This window comes from Primulina eburnea, chromosome 1 (genome assembly GCF_022965805.1).
Source record: "Primulina eburnea isolate SZY01 chromosome 1, ASM2296580v1, whole genome shotgun sequence".
NCBI classification, from domain to species: Eukaryota; Viridiplantae; Streptophyta; class Magnoliopsida; order Lamiales; family Gesneriaceae; genus Primulina; species Primulina eburnea.
In genome coordinates, this window is record NC_133101.1 from 2779304 (window position 1) to 2796746 (window position 17443).

A 17443-nucleotide genomic window follows, 5' to 3' on the forward strand; every position below is an offset into this window, starting at 1 on the left:
ATCTAGCTAGAAACATGAGATAGCATAATTCTACAACAATTTTTTTTTGTTTTTTCATCGAATAAATTATCATTCGATCAAAAGTTATAGTTATTAACAAAAACTAAATTTTATTTATATATACCATGATGACACAAAACTCCATTCTAAACAAGTGAACATTAAGAACTCCATGTGTATATGTCAATAGGTTAGGTTTGTTGTGTTTGTTGGATTATGTGTCATAAAGCCAAACTATTGGTTGATTTTATAACTTTTATTCTGAATATGTCTTATCAAGATATTATACACATGCTTACGCATTGATAAGAAACTTGAAATTGACATAGTCCATGTGAAGTATAGCTTCACAATTTTTATATATGTGCTTATATAATAGATACACTATTAACCAAGTAAAGCTCGTTAGGTATGTTTGAGCAGATAGAACAGATAAGTGTTCGCTAAATAATCACGAGTTCGTTTTCTGTTACCAACACTTTTTTGTAAAGATTATGTCTTATAAAGTTTGTCTAGTGCAGTTTACTTGGTTAACATAATTTATAGATTATAATTGCGTCAGATTAAAAATTGACATTATATTCGATGTCACGTAATATTGGTGGAATGACTATAAAAGTTTAAAAAATCAAATTTATTATATTAAGATCAAATTTTGATTATTTACATTACTAAATAGGGAGAGGATATGTAATATTGAAAAGATGCTATATCAACCGTCAATCCCTGCGGGGCAAAAGCGAAGATGATCTAGACAAATGTTACGCCAAGTAAGCCAGCCACCTACTCTTGGTCCAAGTGGCGTTAATGTGATAGGTCATGGGTCCAAAACCCCATTATATTCTCAAGAGTCCTTACTTCAAATAATATATTTTTTAAAACAAATAAATCGTTGGCCCACCTATTAATCAACCCAATGAACCAATAAAAAGGTTCAGGCTAGATTTTTTTAATACGATCATTTAATCAATTTTAATATTCTATTTTAATTTAGAGTGAGTCAATCTGTGAGATGGATCAACCTTATCGATATTCACAATAAAAAGTAATATTTTTAGCATAAAAAGTAATATTTTTTCATGGATGACCCAAATAATAGACCCGTCTCACAAATACAACTCGTGAGACCGTCTAACACAAGTTTTTGCTTTTAATTTATATCTATAAAAATAAGTCGAGAGTGTTACTTTAATGTGTTAGATAGAATGAACCCAGTAAAGAACATTAAAATAAGTCCATCCTAAAATACCCCGAACAGCCTTCCCCAACTCCCATTTCCACTGCCTCTCCAAATGTGGACATCCACTCTGCCTTCGAATCCTAACCCTTCTTCACGTGGGATGATTCTTCTTCACCTTTTTTTTTCTAGTGATACGCCGCCCACAGCGACAGCGTCTCTCCTCCGCCACCGCCGCAGCTTGCCTGACGTAAATATTTTCAGGACATGTACTCAAAATTTGACAACAGTGATGAATGACTAACAATAATGAAATTTTTTCAATAATTTCGAGATTTCGAATGTTAGTATAGTGCGTAATTAACTTTTATTTCTATTACATTATTGGGGTGGAGTAGGAATGGTAGATTTTCTTAATTTTAAGTTGTGAACAAACCATCATTGTGGTAGCGTTGGTTAGATTGTCGTTCGTTATAAATCAAGGCAAAACAAAATTAGTAGGATTAGAACACCAACTCCTTCAAATTCTTAAACTCTATTTAATTTTGCACAACTAAAAATATTTCTAGGGTTAATATTTTAAATTTAATTAACATCGTGCCTGTTCGTACTCCCTCGTCATTAAAAGGTAAAACTAACATTTCAATCTTAAAATATTGCTTAACTTCTATTTTAAAGTAATATTAAAAGTTTAAAAAAAAAAGTGTAAATGTTGTGTGAAATGCATAAAATACTTCACTACCAACGGTATTATACCTATCCAAATAAATATACAAACAATACATGTAAAATCCAAACCTATATTCACACAACATAACAAAGAAAAAATTGGGGAAAAAAACAATTTCAAGATTACAACTGTACTCAAATTGTACAAACAACACACAAAGATAGATTAACATCACGTTGTTAAAACATCAGGAATAGCAGCAGAATGAGTCCCAAGAACTCTGCCCCCCACATCTGGGAAATTTTCGTGTCCTGCTAAAGGATTGAGGCTACCATCAATGTCTACCTCCATGGGATACTTGAGTAAATGACCTTGCAAATGCGTAAACTCGTCACGCGTGTATCTATTCCAGTTATCTCTAGCGACCTCATTCACCATCTTTACACACTCTAAGCTCTGTGGTTCTTCGAAAAAAATTTCAACCTTACCAAGGTGTTCGGACCAAAGGGACATTCTATATCCATAAATCTGCATGTGTATTAGGATAACAGTAGTTCATAGACAAGAAAAAACGAGCCGAAGATCTAGATCACACTTCAAACACTGTGATCACATCAAAAACTAAAAACATACAAATGAACATTTCATACGACATCCGTGTCTGAAAAAGAACAAAAAGGATTCTTGAAGTGATCAAACCTGGCCGTGAGGATGCCGCTTCTTCTTTACCCAAGTGTGATGAGGTTGATATGCGCCCATTGCCATCTCTGTGTCTTTTGTGCCGGCCATAGATCTTTGATTGATATTGGCAGATCCTATTATGACATACTCATCATCCACTATCATTCCTTTGGCATGCACGTAAATCATAAATCTTTGAAACTTTTGGGAGTCTGAAACCTGAGCAAAAGTCATGGATACCAGATGTTTTATTAGATAACAATTAAAAGCCTCAGCTTAATATAATGGCACAAGAAAAATTAGGTGTGATCTCATATCCCGTGACATGTACCGTGGTAAAGATTCATAATATTAAAGTTAACAATTTATGAAGGAATATATTTTTGTGAATCCATGAGCTAATTAAGTTGATGAATAATTAAAGTCCAAAAACAACTTAACTAGTAGCTATTTGGTTACATACATCAGAACAGAAAGAATGAATGTTATACAAAGAAATGTTATAAAAAATAGAAGGAAAGTAAACAAATAAAGAGCAAATTAACATACGACAAAGAATATAGAAATTACCAAAAAACATGATATTAAATTGTTTATATATATATATATATATATATTGATCTACTCTAACATCGAAACTAATACTCCTATTAGATAAATATAATAATCGATATTGGCGTTGGGATGGTGGATACACTAATAAATTCATGGAACAGACTTCAGGTTTTACAAATCCTTGTTTTATTCAAATACATCTCCAGGGAACTCGTCTTTCCTTCAGTTACTAATGCATCTCAGCTATGATAGATATTTCATACTAATAGTTCTTATTTCAGCATAATATTGAATCCGTATAAATGCACACATATTTGAACACAAAAAAGATACGCTTTACAACTAAAAAAACGATATGTTTTTTGTTTGGACAACTACCTTATCAGCATCTCCATCCACCTGAGAAGTAGTATTTGAAATTGGTTCCCTGTTGCCAAGACAGTAGAAATTCAAATAGTCTTCAGGATGTGAATCTAATTGCATCGACTTGATCTCCTTTGCAATAACTTTATACATCATCTCCATAGTTTGGGCCTAAAAAATAAAAGGCGTGCAAATAAAATAAATAACCCACTCAATAAATGTGTCCATCATATGACACTAGAGAAACAATCAGTATTTATCTCAAGGCATGATAATCTAGTAGATGATGCAGATGATAAACTGAAAACCCAGTATCAAACCTAGAAAAGTTTTCTAATGGAACGACCACACCAATTACGTTTACATTGAGCAAATTTTTTGATTAGGCTACAAAGACTTTGAATAATGCAAGAAGTGGAAGTGTTGTAATATTGTTTTTTTGTCTTTTGATTAGAGAGGGTACGTTGGTTGACTCATATAAATCTCCATCACCAGACCTCCAACAATGAAGAATATACAGTGTCTTTGTGAACTAAGTCAGGAAATTTGTTGTGAATTACCTGCCAAAAGAGAATTTCTTGCATAACATTATCTTTAGGATTGCCCTCCGGCCACATTGGAAGAACAACATAGACTGCAAATCGCTCCTCTGCTCTAATTTTGCTAGCAATTTTCAGTGCTAACTCCATTGGGATCGGATGATCAGCCCCTGCATTTTTGGAAAAGGTGATTTAGCTGCTGACATAATGGTCGTTAGGGCCAAAGGAAGTGGCCATGAGGAAAAAGTGATTTTTATCATCCAAATACCATAAACAGATAAAACAGATGCGACAAGCAAGAAATTATGATCTTTACCTGCATTTTTATATGACGGCCAATCATACGATGAACCAAGAAAGTATTGATTTTCAATATAGATAAAATGCTGAGCAGATCTTATTGCCTGAATATACGCCGTTTGAATGCTTTTGTCTATCACCAGATTTTTCGAGCAGACAAGGTTCTGCATAGTCAGCATTGAAGATAGAGTGAAATGATGAAAATAGTAACCATCTCAAGATGAAAACCAGTCATTACTCTGGACAAAGGCTTTCCATAACCTGTGCCTGAGCTTCATCATAGAATTTGGGAAAGCCTCTAACTGAGCCCGAATCTATTGACCGAAAGATCTGTACCAGTAAAGAAAGACTAAAATAATTTTCAAGAAACTCCACCAAATAACATAAACATTCCAAGTTGATGGCTCTGAACCTGTGTGTGCCAGTTTTCTGGGTTTTCTTCTCCGGACACATAAAGATGAGGATCATCATCTGTGAAAGATGTGTAAGTTCCATCCTTGGAAAAAGAAAAGGCAGGCGTGAGTATCCATGATATTCTCTCAATCTTTAACATAGCATCATCATGCCAATGGGTCATCTTTTTCTTAAGTAAACTAAATTCTCTCCACTTTGTCGTTTTTCTCCATCGTTGAGCAAAGTTTATAAGGACATCATATGCAGCAGGCCCATCAATTCTACAATGCAAATCATGCCACGGCTGCCTTGGAGACTTAAGTCCTGCCTAAAAAATCCAATTAATGAAAGAGAACAGAAAATGAAGAGAAATTGGAAGAATTAGTAAAAAGCTCACCAGGGATAAGTTTTCAGTTGATAATACTGAGGTACAACTAGAAATACTTAATAGAATACTAGACTAGCAACTTCTCAGGGTAAACCATTAATTAGAATAATTGCCTCATGATTAATTGATAAGTGATCGCAACTTTTATATATCTCTCTCTCAGTTTTATGATTTCTTAAACAGCATACTGGTTTAAAGAGCCAAAAGAATCTTTCTTATGCTCAAATGTTGGTATAATAAGCACTAGGTGATCATCAACTACAAACTATAATAGTTTATTTAGTGAACAGCAGTCAATAACATATCCTAGGCGTTGGGTGCTTTTAAAATTATCTCACCACATGAAACCAAGTCAAAGAGACAAATAATAGCTTCACAGTAATCTCCAACCACCACATTTAATGTATATAAAAATAAACGAACAAACAAATCACAATTGTTGGCCGAGGAAAGTCAATGACATGCAACCGAAATCATATGATGAAACATTGAAAATTGTTAAAGATTGAGACTTGAGTCTACTTCAACCCCAAAAACTAACTTAAGGGAAGATGATTTCCATATGTATAACTCAAAGACTTAATCCAGTCGGTGTGGGAATGAACAATTGTAGCTTGAACTTTATACAAGACATTGTCGGATGGCCCATAGAGCAACCTAACACATAACGGTGGGTATTGACTCTGATACCATGTTAAAATTGAGACTTTGACCTTACTCAATTTCAAAAGTGAACTCAAATAGGAATTGTTCAAGTCCATATATACAACTTTCAATGATTTAATTCAATCTACGTTAAACATTTTTAACAAAACCCCCTCACGACTAAAAATGAATAACTAAAGAGTGAAGTTTATACAAGACATACTCATTCAACACATAACGATGTGATTATATAATAAGATTGAAACTTGAACCTAACTCAACCTCAAAAGCTAGCATATACAACTCTCAAGAACGTAATCCAACCAATGTGTGACATTTAACATACCTTCTCACACCCAGGAATAAACAATTGGAGCGTGATGTTTACAAGACATTATCAGCTATCTCATATGACAGTCTAACACATAACGATGGATCTTGACTCTGATACCATCTTAACATTTAGATTTGATCATAACTAAACCCAAAAGCTAGCTCAATTCGAGATGATTGTCCAAGTTCATATATACAACCCCAAATGACGTAATCCAGCTGATGTGAGACATCTAACGACAACCAACAAGTGAGATTGCAAAATCTTGAACATTGTAGTAGAGAGACTAGATGCTCTAGATGTATAGCAAAAGGGTCACTAGATAAATGCTGAAAGTCAAACGCTGAATTTTTCTTTTGCTAGCTCAAATCACCTCGTAAATGCTGAAAGACCTGGATTTTTTTGGTTTTGGTAATGAAAAGCATAAGCCAGTAAGCACACATAGCCTCATTTACATTATTTACAAACGAGTACGAACACTAATAAAAATTATTAAAAATGCAGTTAAGAGTAAACTAGTTAAAAACAAAAACTGTGCAAGGGTTAATTTCATACCACAAATGTAGGCTGATGAAAATCATCTTGAAAAATCGTGTCAAGATCACGGAATAATCGATGTTCTGGCGTATCATATCGGCCATCACATAAATCAATACCACCTAAGAAGGCAGTAATTTTTCGATTATTGCCATGGGCTTGTGTATCAACAAGAACACATTTCTGATGATGCGTAAAAACAGTTCCGACGACCTGTAATACAATTGCATGCAGAAGTCAATAATTTGAGAATCAAATGGAAACGAGGGAGGCTAGACTACTAGAGAAGAGGATGTTAGAAATGAGAAGATCAACTGGAGACAAAATACACAAGACCAAACATTTTGAAGGGATTAAAGGCCAAGTTATGCTGAAGCACCTCTTGAATGAGACACAAATTAGTTTAGGTTAAATCACCTTCCCACGTTTTGCTATATGAAATTATTCATGTATATGATAATCCTACAGTGACCTCGCTGCATCAAAAATTATCCTCATTTGTCTTTTCCAGCATTTTCGGTAAAAAGCTAACAAACTATCTCTATGACACGAAATGCCCTAAAAGAAGTTACAACTATTTGAACAGATGCAATTATACAAGACATTAACCTGTTGTTTCAAAAAGCTAAGTTTAGAGCTCCCATAGCGTGGTGACAGCACGCACATTACAGATGAATTCCGAAAAAATTTCTTGGTCTCCTCATCATGAGTTTTCATTACTCCTTCCTGCATCAAATGTCACCAAAACCAGTCACTAAAACCACAATTCACTCAATTGTGACTACCATGTTATAAGCATTTGAAAACAGGAGAAATTCGGATATGGATGTGTAAAATTCAATACTTAGCGTTGACTAGTCCCCGATAGCACAGTTTGCAGTGAATCATGACTTATTTAAATGATAAAATACCTATTAAGGTGACACTAATATGAGCCCATCATATATACTAAGATGTCACTGCGAACAACAAAAAATAATAAAGCACCAGTCGCCAAATGGTGTGTGATAACTTGGAAAATGAACATAAAAAGCATGTAGAAGTTACAGGACAATTTATTCTACATGGTTGAGATGCGCTTGCCAATTACCATATATTATATCCATATTTTCCATGAACATCCTAAACATGTTTTGCACTTAACTTCATAAAATCTCCCATTTTCCATTTAAGATACTAAATTTTCAACGTGCGTCTATAAACTTTAAATCAGACAGCTCACAAGTTTCAAGCAATTCCTGGACTCCTTCAACTTGCTAAATTGACCACATACCTTACACACACCAAATTCCATATCACGCAACAAGAATAACTGTGTGAACAAAGATTAGTCTTTGAAACCACCACATTCAACCCATTACTCACTTGAACCTATCTTTCTCATAAGGCATCATAGTTTGTCATACCGTGTTGATCAAGGGTTTATTGTGAGAAGTCTTATCATCCCAAACCAATAATAGAATTCGGACACCTTCCTGAGACTTGTACTTCAACAATTCACCTAGTGTCAGGTCCCCGCCTCTGGGTAATGGTTTTGTTGGCTCCCTAATCAACTTGACTTTATGGAAAACGGCCCATCCCACAATGTATATCAAGTGGTGTGCCTCCGATATTGCGTAGCATATGTCCTCCCAACATCCGGCATGCTCCCGAACCAACCCATTCTCTAACATAATCTCAGGCATTTTTCCATCATCTTTATTATGTGCATCTTGGTATAGAGTAACCGAGCTCCCTTTCCTAATCGGAAAATAAGTGTTCCTAATCCCTTTATGCGATGGGTCACCCGCAATGCCATGATTATACAATGAGTTTTTATTACAAGGAACGAATTGCATCTTAAGCCGCAGCGCAGTATCAGGTTTCGGCGGCTTACCGGAAGAAGAAGTAACCGGAAACCAGCCCTCGATCACCTCGCCGGAAGCGATCTTCTCCGCCGGGATTAACACTTTTCCCATGGTGTCGGCACCGAACATATCATTGTCCTTAACGCGGATATCCAGAAACGCCATTGGATGAGCTAAGGGGATATGAAAATGCTCGTTCCATGTGGGATGCTGGGAGTTGGGTATCACGCGCGTGCGGGCGAGTGTGGCCTGGGGAACGGACACCGTGACATAAGGGTCACTGGTGATCATCTTGCGGTGGTGGTCCAGCTTCCGGTCCCGGTGACGATTCCCACCACCACTACGCTCAGATTCCGCAGCATTGGTGGGGCGGCACGACTCGCAAGCAGTGAAGCAGCGGCGCAAGCGCTCAGATACCATGTCCATGTTGGGCAGGCCACGCGCCTCATAGATGTTCAGTTCCAAATCGCCATGTAAAAGCATGATTTTCTCCTCCGCCATCGTCTACGCAAGAAAGAAATGAACTTTTTCAAGTATAATTGGTAAATCTTGAAACCAGGTGGTGATCACAGATCAGAAACATAAGCGCGAGGAAGAATAAATGGATAGCGTAGGATTGAAGGAAGAGACAGATGATTCTTGGGGCTTAGTATCCACCATTGGAGAGCCACGGGAGAAGCAGTGACAGTGAAGCTGAGTAGGAACAGTTAAGATGGGAAAAACGATGGGATAATATATTAACATATGTAAAATAATGCAACTATATTTTACTCTTATTTTTACATAAAATAGTAAATAAATATAATATTTATGTTGTCTTTAAAATTATCAAGAACTTTTTTTAACAATTTCAAAGTTCAATTTTTGAAAAACTTTCAAGATGGAATGTATTATGAATTCGTTAAATTAAAAAGATAAACTACAAAATAGTGGTTTGAAAAAAGGGAAATTATTTATAATTAAATGCATAGTAATTGTATTTTGAATAAATAATTTTTCATAAAAACTCATATTAAAACATCTCGCTGATTAATTTCGTGTGACACATGTCTCTTACTTAAGTCAACTCATGAAAAAACTTATTTTTTGTGTTAAATATATTACTTTTCAACGTTTAAATTAAATGTTTTATGAAAATAAATCATTGAGACGGTATCTCAATTAACTTAATTATTACAAACTAATTGAAAATTAATTTAGTTTTTTTCTATGTTTAAATTAAATGTTTTATTAATTTAAATTTAAAAAGAATAAAAATAGGAGCAGAATGCTTTACCAGCAAGCATCTACAGCTAGCGAGGGTTAACTCGACCCTACCCATGCGGGCACTGCCTGCAGAGGTCGATCTAACGGCTCGAATTTTTCCGAGTCAATTTTTTTATTTTTTTTTAACATGAAGGTGGGCCCGGATCACTCATGTGGAGTGATCCGGGCCGTTCACTACCCGTGCAGGCACTGCCTGCACGGGTAGGGTGAAACAAACCGCTAGCGAGTACTAAGGTATGCTTCAACCATTGAACTACCCCGTCACGTGGTTTTTTATACTTGATCGCGATTTTGGTTTAATTTGGAAAGGTCGAGAAAAAAAATGGATTAATTTTTTCAAAAATGAAAATTTGAATTTTTAAATAAAATTCTTCAAATATATAAATATAGGATCAAACACGTGTTGTTTTACTAACAAAATACGATTACATGACATGTTGTTGTTTTTAGACAAATATCGTTTTTAACAATCTCAGACCAAACAATTGTACTAATTGCAACTCACGATAATCTGATACGTGAATTTAACAATGTAAGATGGAGCAATTTTCATTTTATCAAAAGAAATAAATAAAAGTGATGGCAATAATTAATTAATATGTCCCTTAATGCACACGTAAAATCGGGTACTATATGGCTATTGTAGATAATATTATTGTGTCCCCTTAGGATTTGTTGTTTGCCAGATTACTGAAATTATGTTAAAGAAAGTTATCATGATGATAAACTAATAAAAGAAAAACAATTTCAAGATTTTTATTTGTAGAAGTTTAGACTACGTGAGTATTCAAGTGAAATATTCAAATTCCTTCAAGGGACGTACTCGGTCACCATGGTAGCAGTAGCCAAATTGCTTGAAACAAAGGAATTAATTTCATGTTCCATATTGCTGGGAAAGATTTAGGATCAGTTATGGATAGCTAATTGATAAATTCGTGCATTATGGTTATTTTTGAATTTATTAAACTAAAAAATTGTCTAAAGTTACATAGTTTTGTAGTTTAAGATCTTTGGAATTTTTTTTATTTTTCTGGTGCAAATGACGACAAAATGTTCTCAACTATCCAGTTACTAATCGGAAACCATGTCGGATGGAAGCTCGGTGATCATTCGTCTGGGGCAGCAGTCAACCATGGCGGCGAACGTAAATACTCGGACAATTCAGCTTCCACAAGTTGTTCAAATTCTTTTGTGGCGAATAGTTTGAACCTTTCATTTGTAATCATGGGCTTCGATCGCACAGCTTCCACAATTGATCCAAATCCCAACAACACAAAATTATAGGACCGTGAATATAATTTTTCCAATTTTACAAAATTTAAGCCTAACTACATATCTGGTTACAGTTATGGCTCCAATTTTTATTTTAGGATTCAGAACTGAACCACAATTTTTCGATTCCAATTCTAGCTTGAAATCAAAACTGAAAAATGATTTTTCCTATTGATAGATTGTTGTCGTTTCGATGTTTGTTCTAATAAAACCGTGGTGGGACTTAGGAGAAGGCACCTAGTTTGTATAATTTATGAGCGCAATTTTTCTGATTCAAAATGGACTAGAGAGTATAAAAGTCCAAAACCTTGAATATAATTTTTTTTTTATAAACTTGGGCTTGGATATAATAACAGTAACCTATTATATTTAGTAACATATTATATTTGGGCCCCTTATATTACCAAGCATAAGGCAGATCTAAGCCCTAACTTCTAGAAGTCGCCGCTTTTGTCTTCCCATCTTGATTAGATTTCTTGCTCCCTTTTTTCTTTGAGAGTTAGAGTTCTGGAGTTTCTTATTTTCACTTTTTTTTCATGAATTGCTACGTTCATGAAATATTTCGAAGCTCGAAAACGCTTTGATTAGATTTTTTGCTCTCTTTTTTCTTTGAGAGTTAGAGTTCTGGAGTTTCTTATTTTCACTTTTTTTTTCATGAATTGCTACGTTTATGAAAAATTTCGAAGCTCGAAAACGCTTAGTTTTCGACTTTGTCAAGACCCAGTTACTTTTTTTTCAACGAGTTATTTCTAGAGCAATTTTCCTTTCTCCTTTTATTATATTTCTTTTTTTTATTTATTTTGTATACAATTAATTCGTTTTGCTATGTAAATAATTTTATTTTTTGGCTTTAAGTTAAGCCTAATTATATATATGTAAAATTTGGTTCATTTATATTTTTTATTTTAGTAGTTTCGAGCATCTAGTCAGATTATCGAGCCCTTCTAGGCATTTTTGTAAAATGATTTACTACAAATACAAAATGGTGTGTGCGTTCCACATTATTCAAAACGGAAATACCTTACCTTGCATGTTAGAAAATGGAGAAGATTTGTGTCGCCGTGAGAGTGAGGCCTCCATCATGCGAGAAATCCGAGGACGAAATACATTGGAAATTTGAAAATAATAGCGTTTGACTGCATGATGGAGTTCATAATTCTCCAATTCCTGGAATGTCATTTGCTTTTGGTGAGCGATTTGTCTGTGTTGAAGTTTTTTGAGTTGGATATGGTTGTTTAGTTTTTTTGTCCTTTTTGTAGTTCATGTATTCGACAATGATATCAACAATGCTACGTTTTATGATCTTCTGGTTAAGAACATTATCCAAGCTGACGCCGAAGGATTCGATGGTAAACAGTCTTTACTTTTTTGGTTTTCCAATTTTTCAACCAAATTGCTTTAAGTAATAGGATTTGATTAGTTTGTAAACACGTTTCAGTTTTACTTGTTTTGGTTTTCCAATAGTTGAGCCAAATTTCTGAAGTAATAGGATTTGATTCAATACTAAACATACTTCAGTCTTTTTTTTTTTTGGTTTTCCTATAGTTCAGCCAAATTGCTTAAGTAATAGGATTGAATTCAATGGTAACATGCTTCATTCTTTTTTTTTTTTTTGATTTTCCAGTAGTTCTGCCAAATTGCCAAGTAATAGGATTTGATGCGAGGAACTATTGAAGAATGATTCGAAGTTAGCCAATTTTTCTACGTGTCATGTCTTTCAATTATTAATTAGGGTATAGTAAGTGGCAAAATGGCTCACGTAAATAACTGAGTGTAATTACTGCTTTAGTGGTTAAAGTTGTGCTTATTTATAAGCCTATAAATAGGCTACATATCTCTCATTTTATTAAGCTGATCAGAATCATATTTACTTTTGTTTTCTTTCCTCAGTTATGCATGTGTTTAGGTTTTTATATATTTGTTCTCCAATAGGAGCCATAGTTGCATATGGGCAAACATACAGTAGTAAGACTTTTACCATGAAAGGAATTAATCCTAGGGCCGTAGAACATCTTTTTCATGACATTCACAAGATGAATGTCATGTTTCAGTTTCAAATCCGAGTTTCCTGCATGCAAATTTACAATGAACACATTATCGATCTTCTTGCTGAGAATAATAATCAAAATCTTGAAACTGCTGACAACTTCTTGGTAATTTTTGGATACAAAACCGAATGTTGTTAACCAGATCATTTTCATCCATAGATTTGTTTTTTTCATTTTTTGTTATTTGCTCTCCAGCGTGGACCACATGTCAGATGTCCCAAAGAAGAAATTGTAAATAGTGTCTATCAAGTTCTTTGTTTTTTTAAAAAAGTTTTAACTTCAGCTTTGAATATATTTGGTCTTTTTACATTCTGTATCAATCACCATATTTATTTATTATCATTTTGGCAGCTAGTAGGCTGAATGAATTCAGTTTTTTTACATTTTGTATCAATTACCATATTTATTTCTTATCATTTTGGCTGCTAGCGGGCGTTCGGTTAACCTGGCACACACTCTTTCTGTAATGGTATGTAGTGTTAATGAGTTGCTTCTACTATTTGTTCTTAATATGTTCTGTATATCACATTGGTGTTAATTATTTGTCATGAACCAGACAATTGAAAGCAATCCAAAGTGTACCTACTCCAGTAGTGGTCAACTTCAGATGATGTTGATCGACCCTCTGTTTTGGTTTGTAATCCTACATCACAACTGTTGTGCATATGCCATTTTTTCTCCATTTGACACAATATAATTGTTCTCCATAATAGTCAATATATTCTCTTTAGGCCCTTCGTTGCTGACAACCACCACCTATGTACACAAATTTGTGTTAACATTATTTTTTTTAAAAAGCGACAAATCTATTCTTCAAACTTATCTGAGATTTTTTTATCTAAGTTTCATTATTTTGATTATCATTTTATGATTCATATCAAATTTGTATCTTATCTTTGCCACTTTGGTATAATTTCTTCGTTGTAGAACTTGGTTGACTTAGCTGGATCATAAAGAGCAGCTGAAACTCAGGCTGAAGAAGAAGAACACACTGACAAGAGCCTAATGGTTCTCAGTTTGACGACAAGTCACATGTGATCTACTATTCAATGAGATAAGCGGAAAGCATGTTAAGTGTTGAAATAGAACCGGTGAGAGTGTCAGAATGAGGTGAATGATCATTAATGATCTCGATGATCTTATGTAGACATGTATATTGTGATTTGATGGATGAGTCGATGGACAGTCAAGTGCGATCATTGAAGACTTTGAAGAACAAATCAAGAGAACTAAACCATAGAATTTAGTAATTAAGTAAAGTATTATTAAAGCCTTCAATACATTAAAATTAGTAACACTCCGATTAGTAGGAATATTTCATGCCACCCCTGCAGGCAGTGCCTGCAGGGGTGCATCCAAGGGCCAGAATTTTTTCTGGCCCATTTTTTTTAATTCCCCCCCCCCCCCCCATGAAATGAAATCCTGGCCCTTGATATGGTGTGGGGGCATCGAATCAACCCGATTAGTAGTTGAGCATTTTTTTAAAAAAAATTAGCGATATAGTTATGTGAAACAATACAAGTGTAGTTTTTAAATAATGATTTAAAAATAAATGAATCATGCATAATATTAATTTGGTATTATCATATAATTAATAATGAGTTATTCTAGATAATTATAGTTAATATTTTAGGTTAATTGAATTCTTTATTTTATTAGCGGCGGCTACCGGCCGACCGGTCGGAAGATATCGGTCAGCGGCTGATTCTGGGCGGCAACCGGCGGCGGTCGTCGGCCGGCGATTGCGACGACAGTCGGTGGTCGGCCGACGATTGCGGCGGCGGTCGGTGGTCGGTGGCGGCGGTCGTGGCGGAAAGTGGTGGTGAGTTTGAATATAGGAGAAGAGTAAAATTGGAAAAATAGAAAGGATTAAGAGTTGGATAAATAATCCTAGGGGGTGAGGATGTATTATTTTGGAGGTATTATTTTAACCCACCTAATATAACCTAGTCATTCATAGGAGGTATTGACTTGGTTAAATAATCACGCGTACCAAACGAGTGATAAGGTGGGTTAAAAAAAAATAAACCCACCTTATCACTCCTACCAAATGCAGCGTTAGCATAAAAAAGTAATACTTTCTCATGGGTGACCCAAATAAGAGGTCCGTCTCACAAATACGACCCGTGAGACCGTCTCACACAAGTTTTTTTCATATATATTTTCAAAGAGTAGGATTTGTTGTTTGCCAGATTAAAACTATGTTAAAGAAAGTTATCATGATATAAACTAATAAAAGAAAAATAATTTCCAGATTTTCATTTGTAGAAATTTAGACTACATGAGTATTCAAGTGAAATATTCAAATTCCTTCAATAAAATCGTGGTGGGATTTAGGAGAAGGCACATACTTTGTATAATTTATGAGCGCAAATTTTCTGATTCAAAATGTGCTAGAGAGTATAAAAATCCAAAAACCTTGAATATAAAATTTGGTCATAAACTTGGGCTTGGATATAATAACAGTAACCTATTATATTTGGGCCCTTTATATTCCCAAGCATAAGGCATATCTAAACCTTAACTTCTAGAAGTCGCCGCTTTTGTCTTCCCATCTTCATTAGATTTCTTGCTCATTTTTTTATTTGAGAGTTAGAGTTCTGGAGTTTCTTATTTTCACTTCTTTTTCATGAATTGCTACGTTCATGAAAGATTTTGAAGCTCAAAAATGCTTAGTTTTCGACTTTGTCAAGACCCAGTTACTTTTTTTTCAACTAGTTATTTCTGAAGCATTTTTCCTTTCTCCTTTTATTATATTTCTTTGTTTTATTTATTTTGTCAACTAATACGTTTTGCTATGTAAAATAATTTTATTTTTTGGCTTTAAGTTAAGCCTAATTATATTTATGTAAAATTTTGTTCATTTATATTTTTTATTTTAGTAGTTTCGAGCTTCTAGTCAGATTATCGAGTCCTTCTAGGCATTTTTGTAAAATGATTTACTACATATATAAAATGTCACGCGCGTTCCACATTATTCGAAACGGAAATACCTGCTACTTACCTTTCATGTTAGAAAATGGAGAAGATTTATGTCGCCGTGAGAGTGAGGCCTCCATCATGCGAGAAATCCGAGGACGAAATACTTTGAAAAGTTGAAAATAAGAGTGTTTCGCTGCATGATGGAGTTCATAATTCTCCAATTCCTGGATTGTCATTTGCTTTTGGTGAGGGATTTGTCTGTGTTGAAGCTTTTTGAGTTGGATTTGGTTTCTTAGTTTTTTGTCCTTTTTGTTGATCATGTATTCGACAAGGATATCAACAATGCTACGGTTTATGATCTTTTGGTTAAGAACATTATGTCACGTCCCGAGCCCGGGCCCGCGGCTGTGTGACTGTACAATTGGCTTATATAGCAACTTTTTCGTATTCGTCCTCACTTTACGAAAATGATTAACCCAAGTTGCTATAGAAGTCCATTGTAACTCATTATAAACTCATTTTAAATATTTCATTTTTAAGATGTGGGACAAGGGTATCACAATCACATCTCCTTCAGAACGCGACGTCCTCGTCGTGGCCTGGCCCCTCGATCCACCAGCGACGAGAATCTAGAGGTAGCTCTTACAGGTTCAAGAGGTGGCTCCCGTCATGTAGCACTTTGCCCCGCAGGTTCAAGAGGTGGCTCCTATGCACGTAGCACTTTGCCCCGCATAACACTTATTTTCCGGTGTTCCATGCCGGTGACCGGCTCTGATACCATTTTGTCACGTCTCGAGCCCGAGCCCGTGGCTGCGTACTGCACAATGGGCCCCTATAGCAACTACTTCGGATTCGTCATTACTTTACGAAAATTATTCATCCAAGTTTCTATATAAGTTCATTGTAAGTCATTATAAACTCATTTTAAATATTTCATTTTTAAGATGTGGGACAAGGGTATCACAGTCACCCCTCCTTCAGAACGCGACGTCCTCGTCGCGGCCTGACCCCTCGATCCACCAGCGTCGAGAATCTAGAAGTGGCTCCTACAGGTTCAAGAGGTGGCTCCAGTCATGTAGCACTTTACCCCGCAGATTCAAGAGGTGGCTCCCATGCACGTAGAATTTTGCCCCGCATATCACTTATTTACCGGTGTTCCATGCCGGTGACCGGCTCTGATACCATTTTGTCACGTTCCTAGCCCGGGCCCACGACTACGTGCCTGCACAATGGGCCCCTATAACAACTAATTCCTATTCGTCCTCGTTTTACGAAAATGATTAACCCAAGTTGCTATAGAATTATATTGTATGTCATTATAAACTCATTTTAAATCTTTCATTTTTAAGATATGGGACAAGGGTATCACATATTATCCAAGCTGCCGCCGAAGGATTTGATGGTAACATGTCTTTACTTTTTTGGCTTTCCAATCTTTTCAGCCAAGTTGCTTTAAGTAATAGGATTTGATTAATTTGTAAACACGTTTCAGTCTTAATTGTTCTG

The 17443-nt window shown here is 35.2% G+C and overlaps 1 protein-coding gene and 1 long non-coding RNA gene across 3 annotated transcripts; one reads left to right on the top strand and one right to left on the bottom strand.

Moving 5' to 3' along the window:
• Positions 1–1895: 1895 nt before the first annotated feature.
• Positions 1896–9146, bottom strand: LOC140813049 (phospholipase D delta-like). Of its 2 annotated transcripts, none has more exons than XM_073171573.1 (10): positions 7989–9146; positions 7192–7308; positions 6601–6795; positions 4698–5006; positions 4547–4615; positions 4302–4449; positions 4007–4155; positions 3483–3617; positions 2547–2747; positions 1896–2375 (listed from the first exon to the last, which is right to left on the bottom strand). In XM_073171573.1, the coding sequence occupies exons 1-10, from the start codon at positions 8928–8930 to the stop codon at positions 2079–2081; spliced, it is 2562 nt and encodes an 853-aa protein (XP_073027674.1). In that variant the 5' UTR covers positions 8931–9146; the 3' UTR covers positions 1896–2078. The 2 variants fall into 2 exon arrangements, with proteins under 2 accessions (XP_073027674.1, XP_073027598.1); XM_073171497.1 differs by having other exon boundaries at positions 3462–3617.
• Positions 9147–11975: 2829 nt separating this feature from the next.
• LOC140810377 (uncharacterized) lies at positions 11976–13114 on the top strand. Its single transcript, XR_012113251.1, has 3 exons — positions 11976–12155; positions 12227–12316; positions 12900–13114. It is a non-coding gene; the product is annotated as an uncharacterized lncRNA (long non-coding RNA).
• Positions 13115–17443: the final 4329 nt, after the last annotated feature.

Coding starts and splice junctions, on each gene's coding strand:
- LOC140813049 (XM_073171497.1), bottom strand. CDS start 8,930: ATGGCGGAGGAGAAAATCATGCTTTTACATGGCGATTTGGAACTGAAC. Junction 4,450..4,546: donor ATGATGAAGCTCAGGCACAG/GTTATGGAAAGC, acceptor CTGACTATGCAG/AACCTTGTCTGCTCGAAAAA. Junction 2,376..2,546: donor AGCGGCATCCTCACGGCCAG/GTTTGATCACTT, acceptor ATACACATGCAG/ATTTATGGATATAGAATGTC.